The sequence below is a fragment of the Setaria viridis genome, chromosome 5 (genome assembly GCF_005286985.2).
Source record: "Setaria viridis chromosome 5, Setaria_viridis_v4.0, whole genome shotgun sequence".
Taxonomy (NCBI): domain Eukaryota; kingdom Viridiplantae; phylum Streptophyta; class Magnoliopsida; order Poales; family Poaceae; genus Setaria; species Setaria viridis.
In genome coordinates, this window is record NC_048267.2 from 37823569 (window position 1) to 37849307 (window position 25739).

General features: G+C 38.9%; 2 protein-coding genes across 4 annotated transcripts; both read right to left on the reverse strand.

The window, feature by feature from the left end:
- Positions 1 to 154: 154 nt before the first annotated feature.
- On the reverse strand, positions 155 to 19092 carry LOC117857213 (inositol hexakisphosphate and diphosphoinositol-pentakisphosphate kinase VIP1). 3 transcript variants are annotated; one of them, XM_034739735.2, is made up of 31 exons: positions 18808 to 19091; positions 18634 to 18693; positions 18012 to 18058; positions 17634 to 17717; positions 17337 to 17400; positions 16830 to 16983; positions 12713 to 12783; positions 12001 to 12105; positions 11790 to 11882; positions 11550 to 11624; positions 10538 to 10632; positions 10238 to 10444; positions 10041 to 10140; positions 9880 to 9950; positions 8902 to 8980; positions 7801 to 7959; positions 7480 to 7522; positions 6885 to 6967; positions 5700 to 5762; positions 5549 to 5623; positions 5062 to 5184; positions 4589 to 4827; positions 4442 to 4486; positions 3982 to 4048; positions 3570 to 3641; positions 3244 to 3485; positions 3115 to 3172; positions 2503 to 2670; positions 1807 to 1881; positions 1469 to 1684; positions 155 to 561 (listed from the first exon to the last, which is right to left on the reverse strand). In XM_034739735.2, exons 1-31 carry the CDS (start codon positions 18889 to 18891, stop codon positions 502 to 504), a joined length of 3177 nt encoding a protein of 1058 aa, XP_034595626.1. In that variant the 5' UTR covers positions 18892 to 19091; the 3' UTR covers positions 155 to 501. The 3 variants fall into 3 exon arrangements, with proteins under 3 accessions (XP_034595626.1, XP_034595625.1, XP_034595627.1); XM_034739734.2 differs by having other exon boundaries at positions 155 to 564; XM_034739736.2 differs by lacking the exons at positions 155 to 561; positions 1469 to 1684; positions 1807 to 1881; positions 3115 to 3172 and having other exon boundaries at positions 2509 to 2670; positions 18808 to 19092.
- Positions 19093 to 21113: 2021 nt separating this feature from the next.
- On the reverse strand, positions 21114 to 24426 carry LOC117854951 (ultraviolet-B receptor UVR8). Its single transcript, XM_034737214.2, has 7 exons — positions 24162 to 24426; positions 23238 to 23393; positions 22889 to 23047; positions 22094 to 22255; positions 21876 to 22007; positions 21573 to 21785; positions 21114 to 21476 (listed from the first exon to the last, which is right to left on the reverse strand). Exons 1-7 carry the CDS (start codon positions 24385 to 24387, stop codon positions 21313 to 21315), a joined length of 1212 nt encoding a protein of 403 aa, XP_034593105.1. The 5' UTR covers positions 24388 to 24426; the 3' UTR covers positions 21114 to 21312.
- Positions 24427 to 25739: the final 1313 nt, after the last annotated feature.

Sequence of the window (25739 nt, forward strand, 5' to 3'; positions counted from 1 at the left end):
CAGAAGAAATTAAAATAGATCAAAGCACTGTTCCAACATTTATGCAACCAAATGTGGGATTTTTTTTCCTTTAACACCGTCAACATTACTTCTAAGGAATTGAGCATCGTATCAAATATGCTGAACAGTCCCAACATCATCAAATAGATGCAGATTGAGTTGTTCAGGGAATTTTAATCAAAACTTTTGATTAAACTCAGATTAGTATGTTCTTATACAACACCCAGTTAAACGCTTTGAAAAATGGAGCATATAAAAAGCAAAGTTTTGGTTGTATATTGCGCAACTGGGAGATGAAAAACAGAGCCTTGATTACACTATCTGCATAACATGCTCTGCTGGCTTTATGTTGATCTTCCCACGCCATGGTGTCTGCAACCCTAGCTGTCCATGAGAAAGTACTCGATAAATTTCCATCTGTTGGTAAACCATTTGAGTGAACTTTCCAATTAAGCCATATGACAACTCAGCCAAACTGAAGCCAAGCTGGGTGGTTACATGCTATTCCTGAAGCTTTTTTGTCTTTCTTTTTGATATACCACTCAGCATATCTGAATTATGCTGCTGCAAATTTGAAATAAGTTAAAAATAAAATCAGGTAGAATCCAAGGTAGTAAATCGCCAAATGGAGAGAGAGAAATGAAAAATCAAACATTTCAATTTTTTTGTCAAAACATGACAGCTGAATTGTGTCAGCTGTTCAAATAGGAAAACAGCCATGCGATAGCATCTGTCTGATAGATTCTTCCTAGGTGGTGTCAATATGACTGGTTGATTGCCAAAAGGGGTAAACAATCTTGTAATAATTTCTACCTGGTTTTCACAGAATAAAAAATGTTATTACCAATAGCTGATTGAGCGTAAGTTTCGTACAATAACTGGAACTTTTTTGGATCTCCCAAGCTAAGTTGGAGATTCTGAAAATATTCCGTCGGATTGGTTTCTTTCATGTATAATCAGCATTAGTATTGCCACACAGAATCAGACGGTTTCACATGGTTGATGGGAAATCATGGCCATATTGTTGTAATGTTCCTACTCCATTTGTTCCTTTTGTCTTATACGAGGCTAAAGAACATGTGATGGTGCCAAGGTATGATGGTAGCCATAACTGGTTGGTTTCCTCTTTTTGAATTTTCAAGACCGTGAATCCAAATTTGATGTTTGGCATACAAACTAGAGGCAAACAGAAGCATTTAGGCATACAAGATGATTTGAGAGTGAGCAGTCTAGTGGGTGGACCTACGGGGCTAATATCCTGAAAGAAATGCCAATGCTGGTTCTAGTTTCCAGGCTGGTAATCAGCATTCTTTTTGGAACCCTAGTACTGATACCATAAGGTTATATCAGATATTTCTAAAAGAAATAACGGTTTACTACATCAATATAAAGCAGCCAGAATAAAAGGCAACACAAAGAAGCTTTGTCCACTGGTGGTTATGTTCATAGTAATAGGGCTAGAGGTTACCAATTTTCCTCCTTGTAGTTGGACATCCTTGCAGAAGCGGACTGGAAGAGGTTGAGAAGGAGCAGCTGGAGGAAAATCTTCAGCTGGCATTGCGAATGGACGAGTCATTTTATCAAATTTGTCCAAGGTGATATATGATCCAACTTCCTGCAGCCTCTCTGGCTCCATAATTGGCATTGTGTGGTCACCAGGTAACAAAGATGCTTTGCCTCCACTCTGTATGGATACATAAGAACAGTGTGGCCAACTGGTCATGTATGCATAAAATACATTTTGTAAATCATTAAAAAAATATTGAAATGAACAGCTTTCAAGCATTTGAAATGAATAAATATTACCTCCAAGGAACTTATATCTGCACCGCGACTAAATGTCATCTCTATACGGAACCTCTTTGGGTGTTCCAAAGGTACCTGCGATGGCCGTGTCATTGGCGAAAGAATCAACATTATTCAATATTTGATGTGCCTGTCTGCCTGTCATATTTTCTAATAGCTCACGTTTTTTAAACTATGAGTAGGGAATACTATCATAGTAAAAGTCTTAAAATTAACAAATGAGAATAAAAAATATTAAAAACTGATATAGAAGATCAACTGGATTTTAATTTCTAATGCCTTGGTTTTCTTTAAAGATGAGGACTGTGGACATGCTGAGTTTCATAACTGGATTGTAGCAAGAAATGGAAACTACATAGCTATTTATTTATAGGTCGATGAAGTTCGAAACACTTTTTTTCCAAAAATTATACCACTTTTTTTTCTCGAATGACGCAAGAGAGCTGTGTTGTATTTCATTAAGAAAAGGAGAAGTACAAAGGAGAGGCAGAGCTTGCTCCTAGAACACCCCAAACACACCCAGGAACTTTAGTTACCGCTAATGTAAAACACTAAAAAGGCAAGTAATAGCATTTTTTTTTGCTAAATTAGACAATGAATGATTGGGTTGGTGTCTCTCTTAGGTGAAGTTGAGATGTAAACAGAAGAGGGAATAGATATAAGGGTTTATATGCATGAATAGGAAAAGTGCAGTACCTCTGTATTTTCAAACATACGCAACACAATGTAACTCATGTAGTCGAGTTCTCGTGTTTTAAGTAGTCGATCTAGAGAACTTCTGCAGACAAGACTCTCTTCTCCGTTCAGAGATTCATCCAAATTGCAATAGCGAAGTACATTCATTAGAGAGTGTATATGTGATTCCTGCCAAGAACAGAATCATGAGTTCCACTTATGAGGAGGATAGGACATTGTAAGAAGGAACAAAGACTTTGTGTCCCAAGCAAGTTGGTTAGGCTAGAGATGAAACCTAACAAAAGCCACCAAATACAGTATCTCTACAATATAATTTTTTTTAAAAAATACAAGGAAGGCACTTTTCAGCAGTTTGTATTTGTAGGGTAAATTCTATATTTGATAACCACCGCAATATGATCTAGTCATGATAATTTGCACAAGAACATACATGTGTAAATATTTTATTAGCACTACAATTTTTAAGCAAAATATCACTTCAAAATGTTCAAATACTACACTGGCATGGTAAACCGATTTGGATGGAATTTTTGAAATGCGAAAAATGAATAAATTTTCCTTTTGAGACTTGCTATATGACATGGTTGAAAATTTGCAGATCAGCTACCATACCGATGTAAAATAGAGCCTTGTTCGGACACGTCGCTCAGGTTCAAACACATTGGCATATCTGCAATAAACTTATTTGATATGTTGTACATACAACTAAAAGAAACAAACTGGAATTGCTTGATAACTTACTTTGGATCCAGGCAGTATTTTGTTTCCTTGTGGGATTCATCTAGATCAATCGACTTCTTGTTAGAGCGAGATCTTTCAAAACATTCATTCCTAACCTCCTCATAGTAACACCTCTCTTTCCGTTTAACAGATGACACTGCCTTCGTATCATTATGTGTGTTAGATTCGGCAGCAGCAGCAGTAACCTCTCGCCTCGTGTTATGGAGGTCAATTAGGATCTTTCCCAGTAAACGGCGTGCTATCTATAGGGAATGGCAGAAGAAACAGCAACATGATTATGGTAGAATTTGAATAAAACATGCAAAATGTAACCCCTAGACCAGTACCTTTGAGCCAATTTTGAGTTTCTGCTTTGGATTTATTCCATATTCATTTGGAATGACACCATCAGCAAGCAACTGAATGAAAGAATAATAACAAAACAGTTAGAAATATTAGCAGAAATGAATTAAGAGCATTGGTATGAACACATTCACAACCTAGGATTCAATTTATGCATCTTACACTGGATATGATGATAATATACGTACAAGTTTCTTAGTAGTGCAAATCTAATGTAGTATTAAATGATATAACATAAAAAATTACCACTCACTCTGTCACTTGTATGTCTAATATAAAAGAACAAAAGATATCTTCATCAGAACATCAACAATTTATTGAGCATACATAAATTAGTCAAGATTTCACCTTACTTTTATCAGTGGTACATTTTAAAGGCATCAAAACGTGATTCACCTGAGAAACTTTGAAGAGATCACTCAGGCCAGTAAGGTTGAGATGTGAGTTATGAAGAAGGTCATACCTATCATACAAGAACTATTATTAGGAAGATAACACATCAGTATAAAGATGAATATGATATAAAGAAATGAAGAACTGTCAAACTTGTAAGACTTCAGTTTACATGACTACAGATAATGAGGCAAACGGATTAACTAAGTTACCATATACCAAATACAAGAAGCTATGATTTTCCTTTATACTTCAACATGATCTTGCAATATTTGGTTGAAAGAGAACTGAAAGATATGTCACAAGTAGTTTTGAAAAACGGTGCAGAATACTTTGTTGGAAGTTGATTCTAAAAAAACAAATGGACCTGGACCTGAATATAACTATAAAACATCTAAATAGCGCACACGAAAGACTCTTTTACAAAGGGAATACATTATTGATGGAAACAAAGGCAACCTACTTTCCAGAGTCATATATATCAGGAATTTGCGTAGTGTCAAAGCGCCTGCATCATAGTAAAAAAATTGGCAATGGTTACACCAGGCTGCATTTCCTTTAGAGAACTTCAAGTTTCAGCAAAGGATGCCCAAAAGAATAGAAGACATACTTTTTCCTTTCATTGTAGAGATCTCTCTCTAGTTTCTTCCAACGGGCAAACATCAAAAGAAAGCTTTCACTGCCACAAGGCAATCCAGCAGAAATACGATCCATATCAATTTCTGCTTTTCCCAGTGCTTTTGCTTGATCATAAGGATAATTCGGTGAATCACTATCACTTGCAGCTTTCTCATCTTCATCATCAGAAAGCATCTTTACTTGCGCAGTTATTTGTTTTGTCAACTCAGCCTGATAAGACAATGCTAACTTTTCATCATTACATTTGTTTTGATACTAAAAGTTACTGCAAAAGCAACCCATAGAGGTCACAATATAGTAATAATTCTCAGTATAGTGAGCATTCATAATGATACAGTATAGAATAAGAATTCAAGTGGAAACAGAAACGTCCTCTATGAAGATTTCAACAACAGTAAAAGATGCATGAAAGAGTCAGATGTTTCTTCTATCTCATGTTTGTACCAAATTTGTGAGCAGCTGAGCAGCATTTTTAGGAACTCCAGCTCCATCAACCATCCATGGGAATTCCACAGGCTCATTACAATTTACAACTTTTGAAGATGTGATGATATCATGCAATTGAGCCTGCAAAACATCAGGTATCTTTAGAGACATAGGAACAAAGAGTTTGTAAATGACCCATATCTCAATGCAATGCTCACACAAGATCATACGCATGGAGATGATTCCATTCTAGCTTATTTTCACATTTGAATATTACCATACATGGTTCCATTTATTTTCTCAATTACTGTTGGGGCACACATCTTTTGATTCAAAGATTAACTGATTACGTCATACTTAATTTTTTTACCTAAATTTCACATTTGACTTCATTTAAGAAATCGGTAACTCTAACTCCATTTGACCCCTCCTGGCACACTATTTTAAAGCTTGAAAATTGAAAGTAACAATTTCTTAAGTATGTGTAACAGCGTCTGAAGAATACCTTCGCTTCATTTATGTAAGTAGTACCATCCTGAAGTCCATCTAGCATGGACGAGTCCTTACTGACAAGCGAAACCTGGAGATTGTAAAATCAGGTGAATTATGGTCATGCTTTGCTCCAACTGACTTAGATTTACAGAAGAGGAACAGACCAGGATTGGTGTTAACTCCCCCTCCAAATCAAGAAGGCCTTTTGCAAAAGCCGCAGCAGACATCTAAGATACAACAACTACCATTATGTAAACAGACAATCCAGAATTCAAAGTACAAGAAGAATGATGGAAGACAGTAAGGGCCGGAAAATCAGCTCTTTTCAAAAATGGATTATGCTGAGTACTCCAAGCACATGCCCAGCATACTTTTTTTTGGATGCCATGTTATATTAGGTTCAATGAAACGATCCTATTTTAGACGAACCATTTGGGAGTTTATAACAGGGCAATACTAATATATTTTCAGTATTGCAACGTCAGGTGATCATGGGAAAAACATTCAAGATAATACAACCAATGAATTACACATTATCATTTATTACAAAGTACAGTCTGCAGTGAACTACTAGAACCTAATCACTTCTGCACATGCAATGAAATATTATAATCCGGCGCGGCACATAGGCCACAAATGCACTAAAACATACACCTAACAAAGACTTGCACAAGTATATTTGTATATGAAAGGCAACTGGACAACCTGCTACTAGCTGATGTTGACCATACAACTGGAGATCTTTTTTTAAAAAAATGTTGTCATAGTAATTTGGGGGCATACTATGGATGTGGACAACACCCATACACACCCTGTTGGTGTTTTATACCCGGCAACGTACCGAGGGGTATCCCGAGGTAGTAGATTGGTTGGTGGGGGATCGTCAGACCTGGAACTCGAAGGTAAAAGCGAGGACACAAGACACAGATTTATACAGGTTCGGGCCGCCAAAGTAGCGTAATACCCTACATCATGTTTGGGGTGTTGTATATTGCACCCTGCGCTTGGGTGTTGTTTGGTGTTGCGGATTTGGTCATTTGTTGTGGTTCTATGAGGTCTTCGCCTACCGATCTAGGGACCCCTGCCCTCCTTTATATACTCCAGGGGGCGGGATTACTAGTCGGTTACAAGGTAGGAGTCCTAGTAGGATTACAGAGGAATCCTAGTAGGAGTCCATCTTCTTCCTTGCGGGTATTGGGGATCTATCCCCGACACACCCCTCGGAAGAAACGGATTACATTCGCACCTGATAGAATTTGAAGAAAACAACCTGTCCTCACAACCTAATTAATCTTCCTTACCATTCATTTCTGATAATTAAGGGTCCCAAGAGATATACTACCACTTACCTGAACACGACCTTCATCTGAACTGTATATCTTCAGATCATGCCTATATGTACTGTGGAGGCGAAGCAATCCTGGTCCTTCACCTAGAACAAAAAGGTTGCACAAACTTAACCAAAGAGGAAGAGGCACCAAATAAATGATAAGACAATGGTATTATCCATTCAAGGAAATGGAGATGACCTGACCTTGCTGTTTTCAGATAAACAGCAAAAGACTGGCAGGAGAACAAAAAGAGAAAAGAAAAAGGACACAAGAAGGGTATCAATGATCAAGAATCGGCTGCAGTTTCAGTAAAGCAGCTGAACTGAAATTACCAGACCTATCACAGAAAAGACTTGCATAAATTTTCAAGCGAGAAGTTATTGACTTCAAATTGATAGCCAAGGGGGGCAACTGAAAGTGTCGAGATTGGAAGATATGGTAAAGACTAAGACAGAACGGATGTGATATAGAGAGGTTTAGTTAATCAGTTCAGACACGCATTTCAGCTAAACCCAATCTTTTGACCCAAAAATAGTCCTCCAGAAACAAACAGCAGGACAGTGAATATAGAAAATTTGATGTAGCAAATTGACCAAAGTTTAGAAGGACATACTTGGATACATATTATTTCTGAAGTATCTTCCCAATTCCTCTGCCTGTGCAATCAATTAACAGCATCCACAAGAGGAATGGAGCGTTATAAGGGTTACTCAAAATAAACCAACAGCTTATCAGGTGTGTTGCATATATTTCAGAGCATGCAAAAAATAATGCCAACTTGGCAACTTGCTAAACTAATAAATACGACACCCAGATATGACCCAAATATCATATAATGACTCCTGATACCTAATTGAGGCTGCAGTGTCCATTGCGTTTGCCAAAACATAAACCAAAAATTAACAAAAAAAATCAAAGGGGAAGCAAACTCAACCTGCTTCCTTCCTGCATGAGTTAGAACACCACCGTACTTAAGAACCATTAGGGCTTCAACTGGATACTCCTCCTCCCCTTGACTGTTATCTTTAGGAATGCGGACCCAGTTTGATGGCTTTAGCTGTACCTTCCTATAGATACCTGAAAAATGTCCACCCTGAAGGCCATAGTGAAACTTATGTCTCAGAATTTATTATACAGTTTAAGAATATAATAATAAAAGAATAAAAAATTGCAGAGAATACATGTACAAAAGGATAGTAGGTACATCAAGGAAGAAGCGCAAAAAATGGTCAACAAGTCACAGTGAAAGGGCTTCAATTCTTTGATCATTCTAGTGGCTTGGTGTTTTTGGAAGCATCATAATGCTTGTGTTTTCAATGGAGCTACACTACGGACCCAAGAATTCACAGAATATCTTGCAGGAGGGGCAAATATGGTGCTTCACCGGTGCAAGGGATCTTGGAGCTTGCATCGGGCCTAGTGTGTTGTCATTTGGTTGTTACAAAGATACATTCATGTTTATATTTACTTCAATTAAAACAACCTTTTTCTTACAAAAAAAATGATATCACATTTCAGCGGCAGGCAGTATTTATGTTCAAAGATAGAAAGATTTGACTTAGGACAAAGCTAGAATGATAACTAATGTGAAACGGAGGGAGTACAAAATAGCTGAATCTTTGTCAGGAGCCAGTGATTACCTTTCCGTAACACCCTGCTACTTGGGTACGACCAAAACCATATCAACACTTGTGTTCCATCTTCACTTTACCTAGAATAGCTAAGTCTGTTGGGTATGGATGGTTCTCCAAACCAGATTTATTTGCAACTCTAAGAACTATAATACTACTGTGGGGCTAAACCGACTACTACCAGGCCAAATATGACAAATGTTGTCTAACATGTTACATTTTCTTCCATAAAATAGCTTACTAGGAAACAAAGAAGCAGGTATTCGAATTGATTTACACACAAATAAATGCAAAGGTATCATAAACTTTTGTGCTTCTGTTGAACTTAAATCAGATATGCAAATGTGCACCATCTACAAGGTCATCAGTATATAGCCATGTTAATACTAGTGCAACTATTTTACCTCTTCAAGGACGGCTCTAACTTGGCGTAGCTTCTCCGCGTGCTCGACTTCAACGTCACTATCACTTTCACGACCAGATCTAAAGTTTATAGATAAAATATTCATTGTATTGAATACATACAAGAGAAAATACTCATGAATGTGCTTCATATTTCAAAGGCAAGAACAGTAATGTAGTATTACATCAGTCAGACAATTATCAAATACCAGTAGAATTCAGAAGATTAACCAAGATAAATCCTGTTGCATATAAATAGAATTCTAATATCCAAATGTCAAATTATGTCTGTGAATTATGAACTATGATTTGATCGATGCAATGTTTCTTATAATAAAAAGAGTGGACATTTTTTGTAACCCTTGGATAGTTTGCACATATAACTGGCAGTATCTTATTTTCTGTGTATGTAATAATCACTTGTGCAATTGGACATGTTGGGAAATACACAACATCGAAGATAGGATTATGTCATCAAAAGTTTTTGAAGCCCTGATTGAGCCACCTGATAATTTCTAATGTCCATACATAAAGCCTACTCAGTGTCATCAGTGCAAGTCCCTTTCAACTTCTGTTTCTTGTCTGCTAATATCTTGATTTTCTATCATCTAAGTCATCCTACTTATAGTGTCCTTTAGGCTCCATTTAGAAGTGTTGGGAAATTTTAAAACTATGTGATTTTTTGTAAGTAGCAGCCTTATATTTTGAATAAAAAATATTATCAAATATGACAGACATATTCCAAAAATACTTAATGCAGCACAACACAATAATCCAATTCTCAAGTCAAGTTGCCACATCATAAATGTAATGCCACACATACAGGATCCTAAAAATGTGTGGGAGCAAATGGCACAATTGCTTGGATGGAAAATAGTGAGGGTAGGAAACAGCTAAGAGCATATCGAGAGCCTGAACAATAACAATAAAAAGGTCTGCAGATCTTGGAGCTGAGCAATTTTGAAACTATGGAAACATACCTAGCTCGTGGAACAAGGATTCTTGTTGCATCTAACAGATCTTGGAGCTGCAAGGCGCTTTTAAGCTTTGCCTGAACAATAACAATAAAAAGGTTTGTGCAGCAAGCAAAAGAACGAACGCTGTAATGAACGGAAGTTAAAATGAACTCGAGTTCCCGCACCTCTGTGTGAGCCTTTCCACCATTGTATTTCAACATCAGCTTCAAAAGCTTTTCTTCAGTTACTTTTAGCTTCACCTTCTGCTTTGGTGTGCGATCCCCACTTGTATAATTTGAAGTAGGCATGCCTTTATAGTATCAGAAAGCAGTTTGATGGTTATAGGATTTGAGGAGCATAAGTTCTTAATTATTATACTTACTGGCGTATAACAGCTATGACACAGCGCAACTCTTCTGATGGCCTAGATATTCCAACAGTTCCCCTTTCATGACATCTCACAGAATCAGATGGTTGGGCTGGCTCACTGATTTTCCATGGAAGACTAGTAGGAATGGTTGATGAAATATGTGGAGCTTTCTCATCAAGAAACATTTTCCTCAGAATGCATGCGGCATCATCATAGTACCTGGATTCAGAAAGCGCTCACCCTCTAAATAAGATATAGTAAGGGCCCTCCAGTGTAAAAGGTCACATATTTGTCGTGACAGGGAGAACTTACTTGTATGAAGTTTTCACAAAACTCCAGCCATTCACATCACATACATAGGATCTTGCCTCTCCCAAGTCACACCTTAGAAGATCAAAGCCACACACCTGCAGAAAGAAATAATTGGGAAATCGGGACCCAGAAATTTTCCACATCCTCCACCAGTTTCCAGTAAACAACTGGTTAATAGCCTGGTGTCCATTAACGTCAATTTATCACAGAATTTGCTTTAATTTTGGTATAACTGTGACATTAGACGATATATCTTGTTGATTAGATATTAAACCTACCAAAACAAAAAAAATCAAGTTGGTTACTGTGGTGTAACCTAGATGCAGATAGATTAGAGTTTGGGCTCTGCTCATCCAAAAATCAATTCGAGCTGATGTAAAAAGCATCAAGAAGCATTGTTGTTATCATTCAATAATTGGGAGGTAACTAAGTAAGCCTTCAAAATACTCTTCCATTTTAGAGATTGATTCAATTATAAAATATGGATCATGTAAGAAGGGCATTACCCAATGGAACACTACCATGTTCTTGGTTTCAACTTTGTCTGACACAAATATGCGCAAAATAAGCCCCCCCCCCACCCCACCCCAAAATATATATATATATATATATATATATATATATATATATATATATATATATGTATGTATGTATGTATGTATGTATGTATGTATGTATGTATGTATGTATGTATGTATTGTATATTTTTACCTGACATTATATGGTCAATTCACAAGCCTTAATTTTGAAAAGATACCAACATTCGAAACCACAAAATTACTCTCCCTCACACCCTTGTCCCTCCTTATTGCCCCCTGAATATTTATGTATTTATATAATTATTTGCATAAGTGAACAATTCTACTGGTATTTCCAAGATATCTGAACAATATTATATTTGTCCAGTGGTATTTCACATCCCATAGGATAAAAAGTAAACATAAAGTTCTAATGTGAACTTCCACCATATAATACATACAGAGTAATTTGGTACAAAGAGTTTTAATTGTACCGCTTGTCTGAAGGCTTGGCAAACACTCCTTGCGATTTGTTTCTCGGAAGGGGTTAGCAGAACAGGATAGCGCACCTTCAAGCAAGACAAAAATTATAATGCAACAGTGCTACATTGTGCATGTAAAGGGAACAAACCCTTTTCTACATAAAAATGGTTTGAGTTCAAATCGGCATGCTGTAGAGAGGTCTAATCTATAGAATAGGACGATTCATGTCACAATAAGGCATGAAGCAGTACCTCTTTTCCATCAGAATTTCTCATGACAACCCCATCAACAACTGGAGACTTGCGTGCTTCAGCATGTGCATATCCGGGCCCAACTGTATAAACCTGGAACATGAAGGTTAGGTTCCATGCTTAGCACTTCTTTGTTTTTAGGATTAAAGTAGGAGAGGACACTTCTGTTCATAAAGAAAATATGAAGCAATAAGTCAGCAAGGTTTGCCACCTTGACATCTGTCCCTCCTGTAGGCATGAACTCCTCATAAATGTAAGATCCATCTCGCCTCACCTTCCTCACATCTGGATAAAACTCACTAGATCGATTACCGACCTATGTATGGATTTGAAGAATTTTGTCAGGTCAGAGCATTTTGGAGGACCTTTTTCTCGAACACACTGGAGATCTGCGTATCTTTGTATTAAGAAGAAGAAAAAAACGGTAGAGAACCCTTGCAATTGCAAACGCACACACCCAAACGCAAACATTTTGGAGGACTTTTGACGTGCGCATTAAGGATAAGATGAACAATAGGCATGAACCCATTCATTTATATCAAAGAAGTAGACTTAGGAATAGGATATTAGTTGAGAAAAATCACCACATATTGTGTATTGTTGACACCAACATCTTATCGTTTATCTAACAGTACACTACACTGAACACACATAAAAGATGCTAGACACTGGAATTTTCCTGAATATAAGTCAGTGAGGAAACTAGATTGCATCAGTTCAGGAACAAAAGTGGATAAGGATAAGCAAGATATTAGAACATAAAGCAGATCACCTGATTGGTTATTTTAGCTTATGTTGTCTATAACTGCTTTAATATAAGAAATTGTTTACGAGTGAACAGAAATATTGAATATCATGCAAGGTGACCATATTCATATCATAGCTATGGTATCAACTCAAACTTAAAGGTAATGGATGATCACCTTACGGAACAGTTCTTTCATTCCACCACCAGCTGAGCTAGGATAGTATATCATTATATTATGGTCATCACCTTCATACAATAACAATTGTAAGGAGCGTAAACTTGTTTATTCTATTAGTTTACAAAGATACAGTAGGATATAGGTGAATTGCAGTCAAGAGATCAGTAGTTTTGGATATTATTGGACATATTTTGCATGCATTAATACTGACTAATTCACATAGAGAAAATATCCAAATAAAGACTTCATTACAGAATAATTGCAGAGTTAAAGTTTTCACAGTGGGGGAATGGCGCTCCCTCTCCTCTCCGCTCCGCCCCTAGCGCGCTCCCTCGCCCCCGTCAACCTCGCCGGTGCTGCATCCGCCCTCGCTTCGCCCTAGCCACCTAGCTTACGCTCCCTATGGCGCGGCCCAAGCTGGTGGAGCTTGAGCACGATGAGGAACTGTCAAAGCTCGTGAGCAAATGGGACTTTAGCGTTGGCAAGCGTTTCCAAGATAAGGTTCATGCTTCTCTCTCTTCTTCGGTTCATCATCCTTCATCCTCCCCCCATGGATCTTTCTCGCTGCTTGCGGTTTTCCAGCGATACACCTTCAGATTGACGGAGGAGACCGTCAGCTTGGCTCTTCATGCTTGTCTCGGGGGAACTCCTGCAGGTTTTCATGTTTCGTATGTGCAAGACAGGCACTTCTGTTTTGTGGTTTCCTGTAAACAAGTAGGTTTCATGGTGTGCGACCTCAAAAGAATTATCACAGACCACTTTGATGTCTATTTCCATCTCTGGTGTGATGGAGGAGCTTCCTGGGTTTGTGAGGCAAGATGGTATAGAGAAGAAGCTCAGAGCTGGAATGAAGTATCATACAAGAAGAAGAAGAAGACTTCTCATGGTAAGAGGGTCACTTTCAGAGACCCCATTGTGCAAGATTCACCAAGCAAGGTCAACACTAAAGGAGACGACCAGAATGTCAAAGTCATCCGGTTTGGAAGTTTAGCTTGGGCATTTGAATACATTCATCAGTGTCAGCAATCAAAAAAGGAAATTGTGATTCTGAAGCACTTTGAAAAGGCATTTGATACAATAGAGCACAGCACAATACTGGCAATCCTCCACCAACTTGCATTCACCCCACAATGGTGTAATTGGGTTCAGAGATTGTTTGACTCAGGCAGTTCATCAATTCTTTTAAATGGAGTCCCTGGCAAAGATTTCCATTGTAAAAGAGGTGTAAGACAGGGGGACCCACTGTCACCCTTACTTTTTGTGATAGCAGCAGATCTCCTACAACACATCATCAACAAGGCCCACACCCAAAGCCTACTCAGTCTTCCAATTCCATCAACAACCAGCAATGATTTTCCCATCATTCACTATGCAGATGACACTATTCTAATCATGAAAACTTCAGAAGAGGAACTTCTATGCCTCAGAGAGATTCTGGAAGAATTTTCCCAATCAACTGGATTGAGGGTCAACTTTCATAAATCTTGTCTTGTTCCATTAAACATTGCACCTGAGAAAGCAAATGATCTGGCCAGAACCTTTGGATGTCAGCTAGGAAGTTGCCATTCACATACCTAGGACTTCCACTAGGCACTACTCGACCCAAAATTGAGGACTTTGCTCCACTGATGAATCAAATGGAAAGAAGACTGTCTGCAACCTCCACTTTCCTGGGACTATCTGGCAAAGTAGAACTAACCAAGGCTGTCCTTTCTGCTCTACCCACTTACACCATGTGTACTCTGAAACTCCCTCTTGGTGTAGTGAACAATTTGGACAGAGCTCGAAGAGATTGCTTATGGAGAGGATCAGATGTCAATGACAAGAAGAAACCACTGGTTGCTTTGAAGAAAATATGCAGGCCCAGAACCAAAGGAGGATTGGGATTAAACCTCCGAAATCAAAACAATGCTCTCCTGCTGAAACATCTAGACAAATTCTATAATAAGAAAGATATTCCCTGGGCAACTTTGATCTGGGAGACATATTACAACAATGGAGAGGTCCCCCATGTAGCAGCAGATAAGGGGTCATTTTGGTGGAAAGATGTGCTAAAGTTATGTGATCTCTTTAGAGGAGTTACTACTTGTACTATTGGAGATGGGCAAAGTATCCTTTTCTGGGAGGATACATGGAACAACAGACTGCTAAAAGAGTCATTCCCATTTCCCAAGACTTTATAGCTTTGTAAAAAACAAAAACATTTCTGTGGCAAGTTCTTACAGAACAATTATATACAACAACAATTTCATATCCCACTCTCAGCTGAGGCATTTCAAGAGTTCCAAGAGTTACAGGCAATCATCCAAGGGCTCCAAGTACAGGAAAATGAAAAGGACAGTTGGCACTATGTGTGGGGTTCCAGCAACTACTCATCTAAACAATTCTACAACCTACCATATAAAAACATCAGACCTCCATCACCTTTCTTATGGATCTGGAAGTCAAGATGCAGTAACAAACTCAGAACTTTTTCATGGCTTCTACTCATGGATAGACTGAACACCAGAAACCTTCTAAGGAGGAGACATTTCAACATTGAAGGAAGCAACTATAACTGTGTGTTATGCACGGGCAATATGGAGGAGACTGCTTTTCATCTCTTTTTCTCATGTAGCTTTAGCAGCTCCTGCTGGCAAGCCATTGGTATTGAATGGAGAAGAAATCTGGGACTCTTTCAAATGATGAAGAGAGCCCAGCAGAAGTTCATCACTGGTTCTTCATGGAGGTATTCATAATAGCCACCTGGCACATTTGGAAGCAAAGGAATAATCTCGTCTTTGAAAGGAAAAGACCAGCAGTCAAGGACTGGATGTCCAATTTTATAGAGGAGGCAAGACTTCAAGCCCACAGAATCAAGGAAAACAAAAAACAGACCTTTCTTAACTGGATCAGCAATGTACATATTTAGCCCCAGCTCTTTGCTTCCTTTGAGGTCTTCCTGATGTTTTTTCCTTTTGGGTGCCCTGGTGCCCTTTGGACTCTTATCCGTGTACAGTTTCTTTCTTTTCCTATATATAATATATTTTACCACAGTGGGGGTCTCCCCCACTGAACAGTTTCAAAAAAAAAGTTTTCACAGTAACGGAAAGTATGAGGTGTAGACCACAATGATAGAAACATACATTTGAAAAAAAAATAAGCTGTCTGCAATATTTGATTACAATAACAAAGACTTGATCCCAAGAAAGTTGGGGTAAGTTAGAAATGAAGGCCAACAAGAGCCAAAAAGGAGAATAAATTTGTAAAAAGATGTCCAAGAGAGAAAAAACTGTCAATCAGAATATCTATTAAATATGATGCTTAGCGAGAATGTCTGGACTCTGGAAGCAAAAAGGATAAATTTTATACAGTAAAGGGTCAAGGCTTGAGCATGTCAAAGATGCTTCAGCAGTCAAAAACTGTTTTTAAAATACCAGATAATATTTTGATAGATCTGTAGAACTGCAAGGTCCAGTGCACTTGTTACTGAGATATGGAGATACCTTAGAATTTTAATAAATTCCTGGACAAAAGCCTTAGACTTTGTTGGTTGGGCCTTGGTGTGTTATATTCACATGTTTAGTTGCATACTGTTTATATGGCATGTATTTATTTCCTTTCTCAAGAAGTTCAAATAAAGCATCCTGCCTGACCTCAAGCTTAGTCTGTTGGGAATCACTCCCTCACTTTCTAGGTGTCTATCACAGACATACTCTAGTTTTCCTCTATGATGGACTCACACACAAGCACAAGTATTTTTTTTTTGTGATGCAGGCCACACTGCCTTCATCGTTTTCTCACATATATATAGCTGGTACAGGGCTGCAACCTGCCCATGATATCCTCCTAATTAATGCAGTCAATGCCCACATGATCTGCATATTATTCTTTTGTAACTAGAAGCTGAAATCTAGCTAGCACTAATAGCAATGAACCTAGACACTAGGTGAACCTGGACACACACAGGATTCTTCCCAACATAGCCTTCTTAGCCCTGTACCAATTTTTCACTTTTTTGGCATGCATGTATTGAGCCAAACGAAAATGACTGCTGCTCGTCCAAGACAGAATAATCAACAAGAATAGTGCAAGAAAAGGTTATTACAAAACTTATCAAATTAAGAGCTATTACCATCAATGGGTTTCTCCACGAAAGGCTTGCAAAATCGTTTCCCATGAATCTCAATAAAATCATCATCCTCAAAAAAGTAGTTTAGTTCTTCATTAGGGTACTCTCTTCTGACAACAGCATAGGTTGGAACAGGAACCCCATACAATTTAAGTTGCTAAACAGCAAAAGAAAATGAAGAAGGAACATCAACATTTTGGAACAAGATAATGTATGTTTGGACTGTAGTACAAGACAATAAAACTTTCATGTAAAAGTTTGCAAACTAGGAAGAAACAAAATAGTCCCTGCTGTTGGTTTCAAAATAAAACGAGACCCTTCAGTAAGTACAGTTGGATCATAAAATCATCTATTGCCATGAAACCAACCTAGAATATCTGCTAGCAAGTGACATTTATTTATGAACTTATCTATTGTTGTCCATTTAGTTTATATTGGCATCTCCATAAAAAATAGAAAGAAATAATCCAGCTTAAAAGCATCTAACAGAAACAATAGTAATATTAATACCTGATATACTTTGCTGCGGTCATGGAGGAGGTATTGTGGGGCCAACTCATTGACCAAAAAAGACCTGAAGAATAATATCTAAGAAAAGTTACTTCATCAAATCATAAAATTCCTTAGGGGGTAAAATGAGTACTTTTTCTTAACAGGGTAACTTTCAAGATGGTGTTCTAAAACGGAAAAAAAACATAACCATAACCTTAGCATAGTTCCTTTAAGCACTAGAAAATACTCAATCTAATGTACATTTAGATCCAACAGTTTACAAATGCCACACTTGAGTCAGGGGAGGTATTTAACCTTCGTAAAGCAGCATATTTCTCTGCCTTCTCTAGTGGATACCCAGATGAGTAAAAGGCGATCAGACAATCACATAAAGGCCAACTGCCAAAGAAATAGTAACAGTTAGTATAACGAATTAGTAGTTTAGTACCAACTTAAACTTAGTTGGCACCACCAAATTCAAAAATTCCAAATATTTTGAACTGCCGGACAGATAGTGTTAGTTACTTGCTTAGCTATTAAACAGTCATGCTACAGTAGTAATCCATTAGTATCCTAACCTCATTCTTCAAGTAGTTTTTGACTGCATAATTCACTACCTAATTTTCACCAATACACATAAAATTAACAGCCAGACTTCTTATAAGGCTTCCTCTTAGCACTTGTCTGACATACCTTTCAATGGGATCTTGAAGGATCACTTTGTCACCAAAAATTATAATCTGCAACCATAAAGTATCAGCATATTGTTTTAACCTCTTTATATTAGGTACAATACTGTACAATACAGATAGTTATTGAACTTGCAGGGGAAATAGTTTCATATCTCAGACATTTTAACACCAACAGGGCCAGACAAATAAACGTATACCTGGCACATGTACCTTCAGGCTTCAGCACTAATAAGTATAAACTAAATGGTCCAGCTTCTTTAGGGGAAAAAGGTAAAGAAACCAGAATTAGGAAGCAAAACGCTGGACCATGACATGGTAGGCTGGTAGCATATTCATGATGTTACAAAATGACAGGCAATCTTCTGCAGGAGATTTAAAAGTTTCATGGGATGGAACAATGTAACTTCCAAAAATCAACCTTCCAACTTCCATACAGCATCTTATTTCATATCATTTGATAAGCAGCTAAGCTTGGATTTATGTGTAAAAATATTGTTTTTCCGTCCATCATTGTATCCGTTTTTGTTTATTATTATTATTTTTGTAAAAAGCACGAACAGGCAGTCAGCAAGAAGAGGAACGCAAATGATAATCCGCCGGAACGACCCAATTCTGAGCCATACCTCGAACTCGCCGAACGCGCGCAGCCTCTCAAGAATCTGTCCCATGGGAGAACACGACACCTACGGTTTTCAGCAGTAAAGAAATAACCAAATCAGTAACAAGAAACACAACCGCCAAGAACTCAAAATTTCGCCAAGAAAATCATTAGTTTCCCCAAAGGCCCAACCGCTCACCTTCTTCTCCATGACGCAGACACCAATCTTGATCTTGCCACCACTGCCGCCGCCGCCACCACAACCATCATTGCGCGACTCCATCCTCTCACCCCCTTGCCTTTCCGCGCAAAGAACAGACTATGATTCGAAAGGGAATGTTTGTTTCTTGGACATTTACCTTCTCACGACTAGAATCTCGGACGTCTTTACGCTTCGTGAAGGAGGGGAGGAGCGAACAGCCGAAAAGCCGGAGGGGATGCGACAACAGTGGCCAGTGGGCACTGCGTAATAAGGAGATTTCTCTCGCCATTTGTTTCCAGTTTTATAGTCAGAAACAGAAAAAAAAAAAGATAGACTTTTTGTGTCTATTTTAACCAGATTATATTTGTAGGGAGTATCAAAGTGCACATTGAAGTGTTCTTTTTAAGGGTAAACTGTGGGGAAGTTTTCCCAGTACTTCAATTTTCATTAAAGAATAGCAAGACCTGAAAGGTTCCAAAAGAGAAATAGATATACTTACAGCAGGAGGGAGGAGGAGGAAGGGGAAGCTTGATGAGTAGGATAGTTACAACACGGTTACAACATTAAAGTGTTCTTGTTCACATACTTCAACATTGTGAGGTTCAGAATAGCCTAATAAGGTATTTGAATTCTCACTTTGATAATTTTGAATTATTCTCTTGTCCTTCTATTGAACTATAAAAAGTTTTATTCAGCCTGGATTCTGTGCCAGCCTGGATTTTTTTTTCAAATCATTCTTTGCCACTATGTAAGGTGGCAAATGCATGCTCTGTAATTTTTATCGGTTTCCTGCTGATCTGCACCGGGTTTTTTTCCCTATAAGTTTGACACGAAAACATACTAGCTTTCAATAATTGCACCAAGTTTCAGAAAAAGAATGCAATGCAATTAAGGATTTTTAGGCAAATTTACGTGTCTGAAACCTACGTTTTTTAAAAAAAAAATGACCTCCCAATTTTCGAAATGTTATCCCTTCTTTACTGGAGAGAGCATTAGATGAGATGTGAAATTTGCACTATATGGGTTGCACGCAAGCTAGAGGACCATGAGATGCTTGTGACTTTGTATCTTTGTGAGAGAGAAAAAATTAAGATACGTACGGGCAATGAAAACATACCCACATGGCCGTTGACGTTAGGTCAAACACGTTACGCCGGACATTTTCTAGTCACGAACTCGTCTTATGTAATCGCGAATATAATTGGTGAGTGAGCAGTTCAGTTTACTAGGGAGCGTTTAGGTGTGGAGTATTTCCTTTGCACTGCGTGCGATTCTGTAGTTCTACTCGGACTTCCGGAGTGTGTTGAATAAACCGATCCATGCAGAGAATAGAATTCTCTGGTCACGAGTTTCGCCTAGATCAATGCAGTCCTAATTAAAGCCTGGAGTAACTAGGAGGAGGGGTCAGACGGGAATGATTAGCAGGTTCCAATTTCCAAATCTTGGATGAATTTTCAGTCACTCTCACATTCACATCCCAATGATACGCACGGTACCCATCAAATGTCGCTAGGCTTCAAAAGTGGTGACACAAAAGGCTGGAGAATCTCTATATTCACCCGTCGAATCTAAAATCTTTACCCCCAAATCCAACGCTCTGCTCCGTTCAGCTGTTAAAAACCTGAAACAAAAATAGAGAGACCAAGTTGGAATATTTTATAAGAACATTCAGCCAGACGCCCAGAATATCCAGGCAAACGCTGCCGTTAAAGGACCATCCAAGATCAGGCGACACCGACCCGCGACCCCATTGGCGCCCCCGTCCCCGTCATCGAACGTCCAGATCGTCGGAGGAACATCCAACCGGAATATCCCAAGGCAGCAGGCCTCGCGTTTGCCCGGGCATGGCAACGCAAATTTTCTGACCAAATCGTAGCGCCTACCGCAAACGTAACCCAGCAACGACTTCTTGGAGCCTTTCCTTGCTTCAACGTTCAGACTCTGTATGAGCACACTCCTCTTTGTTTTACTCTGGATTAGACTATTACCAACTACAGTCAACATGAGCTAACACATGGCTAGAATATGCGTGTTTTAGTTGAATGGGCCGTTTGGTCCCATCAAGAGTCGTGTGTATCCTCTTGGAGCCAGCAGATTAGCGCCTACCAGCTTTGTGTATGGCCGGATTGCTGTGCAAAGGCGTTGATTGCTGCTATCTGCTACCTTTGTCTTCATCGTATGGTCAGCAGCTATCAGCAGCCTCACCCTTTTGCAGATAGCATCCAGGGATATTGTTTTGTTTTCTCTAGAGAACCAGATGCGTCACTAGTGCATTGTATGTTCGTAGCCGTTCCAGAATATGGTTCGATGCAATGATGAATGCCCACTGCACGGCAAGCTCCCATTTTTTAAATTTCCGTTCCATCTTGTAAGTCAATGTGCAGCTAAAAACCAAAAGTTCCCCAATATTTGCTAAAATAAAAGCCCAGTTGGTAAAGGGGTCCATCTGGCCCAATCCTCCTGCGTACATCATTTTCACCAATAAATAAACTAATCTTGACACTATGCTAAGTCCACCGCGATGGTAAATCCACTCCCACAATAGATGCCACGCGAACCAGGAGAAACAGTTAGGTTAACTCTCTGAGGAACCACCTGGTCAGAGGTGTCACCCAAACCAAGTTGTCCATGCTCTCCCCAGCCCCAGGTGAAGACTGACCCGCTACCTGATAAGGAGGCACCAGCAATTCAATTAGTCAGTTCCATCGTGGATTCTTTTTTTTTTATATGTGCACATTTCCAGCCTTTGGACAAATTTTTACCTGTTACCAAGGCAGAATGCTCAGTTCCACTTGCTATTTGCACCACCTCTTCTCCATCAATACAGGGAACCTTCTCCAAAGTTGACACAGAAGATGAACCATCATGAGAACTGCTTGTTGCACTTGTTTTTGATTGCTGCCCCACTACATTACCTGGCACAGGGTGATCACACTTCTGGTGGCGGTAAACACCAATGGTGAATAATTCTCCACCTGTTAAATACAAAATCGCAACAAATTGACAATGTTTCTAGAAAATGTTGTTCAATTTTGAATGAAACAAAATGCAGGCATACAGCATACCAGATAAAAGTAGTGCATGATGCCATCCTAATGCCACTTGAGAAATACTCAAAGAGGGGAAAACCGACCAAGGTTGATCATTGTCATGTTGCCCAATTAATGCTCTTCCCCAGATGTACAAATGACCATATTCTGTCGCATCAAACAGAAAGGAAATTATATGGTTCAAGACCAAAGAGAAGACAAGAGCTGATGACTACAGATTTTACAAGGCTTACCATCCAATGCAGCACTATGATCTCCATTGGCATATATATTTACTATCTTAACATCTCCAAAGCCATCAATTATTCTAGGAACATTATGTGATTTTTCATTCCTAGAAGTGCATTTACCAACTTGGCCTCGTCTTGCAGAGCCAAATCCGCACACAGAATTATCTGAGAAAGAGAAGATTAACAGTGTTATCAGTTGGTAAAGCATATGAAAATTCTTTTATAAGTATGTCAATGTATCAAGAGAGATGATTCGATCCTTAGTTCCCCATAGATCCAACACTAAGATCCAGGAGATAAACTAAAACCTCAAATCCCACAGTTTGATAATCGAATGCCTACAACATCTCATATACACCAGTAGTGGATAAAGGTAAAAGCTCTGAGCCTACAGTTCTGATGATCTAACAACTCCAACATTTCCTGCACATGCATAACATTGTGCTGCATGAAAAGATGATCTAACACCTCTGGTCCATGCCCCTGCTTCATATGACCTTTGCCAGGAATAGCATCAAGATAACTTCCACTACAAAGAACTCATTCAGCTCTTTTATTTGCCAGGACGATAGATGCATATAAGGTGGATGCCTAGAGTAATTTCCTATACCAAAATGTAACTTGGAAGATCCTAGCAATGTGAGGTTGGGAATGATTTGTCTCAACTCTCAAAAATGTTACAACTATAGATTTATGCATTATAAATGAGTCAATGTGGATGAGAACATGTGGTTTCTTAAAAAAATACATCATCAGTTTTCAGTTTTCCACCATAATAACTGCCATGGTTTTACTTACCTTTCAATAGGACAAGAGAATGGCGCATCCCTAGAGCAAGTTTCTCAACATGCCTTGAAGTGAAGTATGCCACTTCAAAAGGCAAGCTCCTAGAGTGGTTATCACCAGTGCCAAGCTGTCCAAATGAGCCATCTCCGCACATGAAGAGTTGTCCAGAATCTGAAAATAAGAACTAGAAACATCAAAGTAAAGCTCATCAGCAATTGTAATTTTTTTTTCAAACAGACTGTTATCACCAAGAAAAAATAAAGTGCTTTATATTATAGAAATGCCACTTAAATTATGTCAAACATAAGAGATCAAAACAAACATTAAAAAAAAGAACTGAAGAGCTGTATAATTAGGAGACCTGTAGCAAATCCAGAATGGTTCCATCCGGCAGACACACATGTAACTATATGATTTTCAAGGAACTTAACAAACTTCGGATGTGGTACGTTGTCCAAGTTCCCATGACCCAATTGACCGTGTGTACCTCTACCCCAAGTAAATACTTCACCAGCACCTGAAAATGTTGAGTCAACTGTAAGCTTGTTTTCGAAAATAGAGTAAACTGTGGCACATCAAAGAACTAATTCATGGCAGTTAATTTCTTCAGAAACTGGTGGAAATTGCACAGCATGTCTGGCAACAAGACTACAAGATCATTCTGCTTGAACAAAATCACTTGAGAGTTGAGAATTAGAGTTGTTTTCTCCAAAGTAGCAGCAGATGGAACAATATAGTGAAATGTTTAATCAATGATTACTCAAGAAAATGGATAGTGGAATGTGAAAATAAGAGCTACATTCACTATAATTGTAAAGTGTGGAGCTGTGTACGCAAGATGTTTTCTTAAATCACGTATTCAGATTCAAGGGAAGAGGGGATTTGAATTATGCAATAGAAAACATGTGTGTGCCAACCAGAAGGTCTTAGCTGTGTATATACAAATGCGAACTCAAAATAGTGGGTTTAATGTTGACCAGAAAGACACAGGATCGACGCCCTAGCAGTAGCTGGGCTGCTAGGAATTCAACCTCAATCTGCAACCAAACTGAGCTCCCTACATCCCTGTTTCTGAAGTTATCAGAACAAACTTTTCGTTCAGAAACAAAATTTCAATACTAGCAGTAGCAATGCAACAGCCATAATCGTCGGTGCTACAATCTCTATAACAATGACGAAACATGGGAAACCTGTGATGCCGTGATAAAATGTTCTTCTAACCAGACCGAATTCTACAAAGGAAGAGCCGGCCACGGTGGAAGCTAGAAACTATAGCCGAGCGTACTTGTGAGGGCGATGGCGTGGGCGCCGCCGCCGGCGACGAGGGAGACACGGCCGCGGCATCGGATGGGGAGAAGCAGCGGCTGCGGGAGATGGTGGTCGTCGAAGCCACCGTTCCCCAGCTGCCCGTCCGTGCCAGCGCCCCAGCTCCACGCCCACTCCGCCGCCTCCTCCTCTCCCCGTCCCTCTTCCGGCGCAGCGGCCGCCCCAAGCGCAGCCGCCGCCTCCATGCCTAGCAAAGTCCAGTTTCCGCTCGCTTGGCCCGTGGGCCGTGGCGCTAGCCGCTATTCTACTCGTGTCACCTGCCCGAGTAGCAAGGCGACGGTGACGATTGTACGAGACATCACGTGTTTTTCCTCGTGTGTGATTTACCAGGATTTTTAGGGGAAAATCTATTTTATAATCCACTTTATTCGCTTAACCAAATCATGGCTCAATTTACTTCCTGCTATTTTGATGGGTCTAATTGACCTCCTAATAATGATGTTTGTAATTTTGTTCTCTGCATAATATAGTGTGTGTTAATAAGGACATATTTTGTGGGTTGAAGTAGGGCACTATATCTTTCGCCATTAGAGAAATATTTTAAACATTTTTTGCCATGAAAACATTGTATTCTTATAGCTAATGTAGTATTAAATGCTCATGACCTGTGAAAACAGTCGATAACATCTTAATGTGTTTCTTTCTACATGACTAATGCCTAAAAATTACCATCTATGATATGAATATCTGACAAAAAATATTCGAATTCTATCCGCATCCGCGCCATTTCCATCCCTACATCTATCCATGTGAATGTCTACATCCTCATTTGCATCGGTAGGTAGACAGAGTTAGAGGACGAGGGTTTAAAGGGGTTCTCTAGGGTCCATATGCTTAAAGGGAGGCATGGCCGCACAGGGTAGCAGACCGCCAGCAAAGGTGGAAAAAGCATCATGAAAAACGATGGCCAACCCGGCAACGTTGTTGATGAAGACGCACAATCAAGAAAGGTGTTCAATGCAAGATTAACGGAGAAATGAAGAAGAACAATACTGCTTGCTGGAATGTTAGATTTAAATCAAACCACCTAATGAAAATTCAAGCACATATCAAATACCAGCCCCCATTTTTTCATATAAGTTTGATGTTATCTATCTCCCTTATAAACTTTGAAGTTTAAACTTAACTTGTACCCAAAAAATAAAAGGACAAATCTGATCAGTAAATATATTGAACCAATCGAATTAGTTTTATTTTTTTAAGAAGTTATAAGAGAATAAAGTAGATACGATCCTGCTATCGTATCCAACATAAACTTTTAAGTTTCCTTTAGACAAGAATATAATCTAGCGGTGGTGAAGCAAGGGCGAAAATGCTAGGACTCATCCGTTTCAAATTGTAGGTCATTTTGACTTAGTCATATAGATATACACTATATCTAGATGCATGATAATATCTATAAATTTAAAAAAGTCAAAGCAACCTACAATTTGAAACGGAGGGAGTACTGACTAGTTGATCTAGTTTTACGGGTTTTTTTTTCCGTTTTCTATAAGGGTTAATACTTAATAGTCACCGAAATCAGTGTGCTGTTTAA

What these genes read in the sequence shown, in the direction of transcription:
- LOC117857213 (XM_034739734.2), bottom strand. Translation starts at nt 18,891, where the DNA reads ATGGAGTCGCGCAATGATGGTTGTGGTGGCGGCGGCGGCAGTGGTGGC. An exon ending in GTCATAGCTGTTATACGCCA is followed by an intron (nt 10,141 to 10,237) that starts GTAAGTATAATA and finishes AAATTATACAAG; the next exon opens with TGGGGATCGCACACCAAAGC. An exon ending in AAATACTGCCTGGATCCAAA is followed by an intron (nt 3,173 to 3,243) that starts GTAAGTTATCAA and finishes AGTTTATTGCAG; the next exon opens with ATATGCCAATGTGTTTGAAC.
- LOC117854951 (XM_034737214.2), bottom strand. Translation starts at nt 24,387, where the DNA reads ATGGAGGCGGCGGCTGCGCTTGGGGCGGCCGCTGCGCCGGAAGAGGGA. An exon ending in TTCTCTTGTCCTATTGAAAG is followed by an intron (nt 22,256 to 22,888) that starts GTAAGTAAAACC and finishes TCTCTTTCTCAG; the next exon opens with ATAATTCTGTGTGCGGATTT. An exon ending in TCATAGTGCTGCATTGGATG is followed by an intron (nt 22,008 to 22,093) that starts GTAAGCCTTGTA and finishes TTGATGCGACAG; the next exon opens with AATATGGTCATTTGTACATC.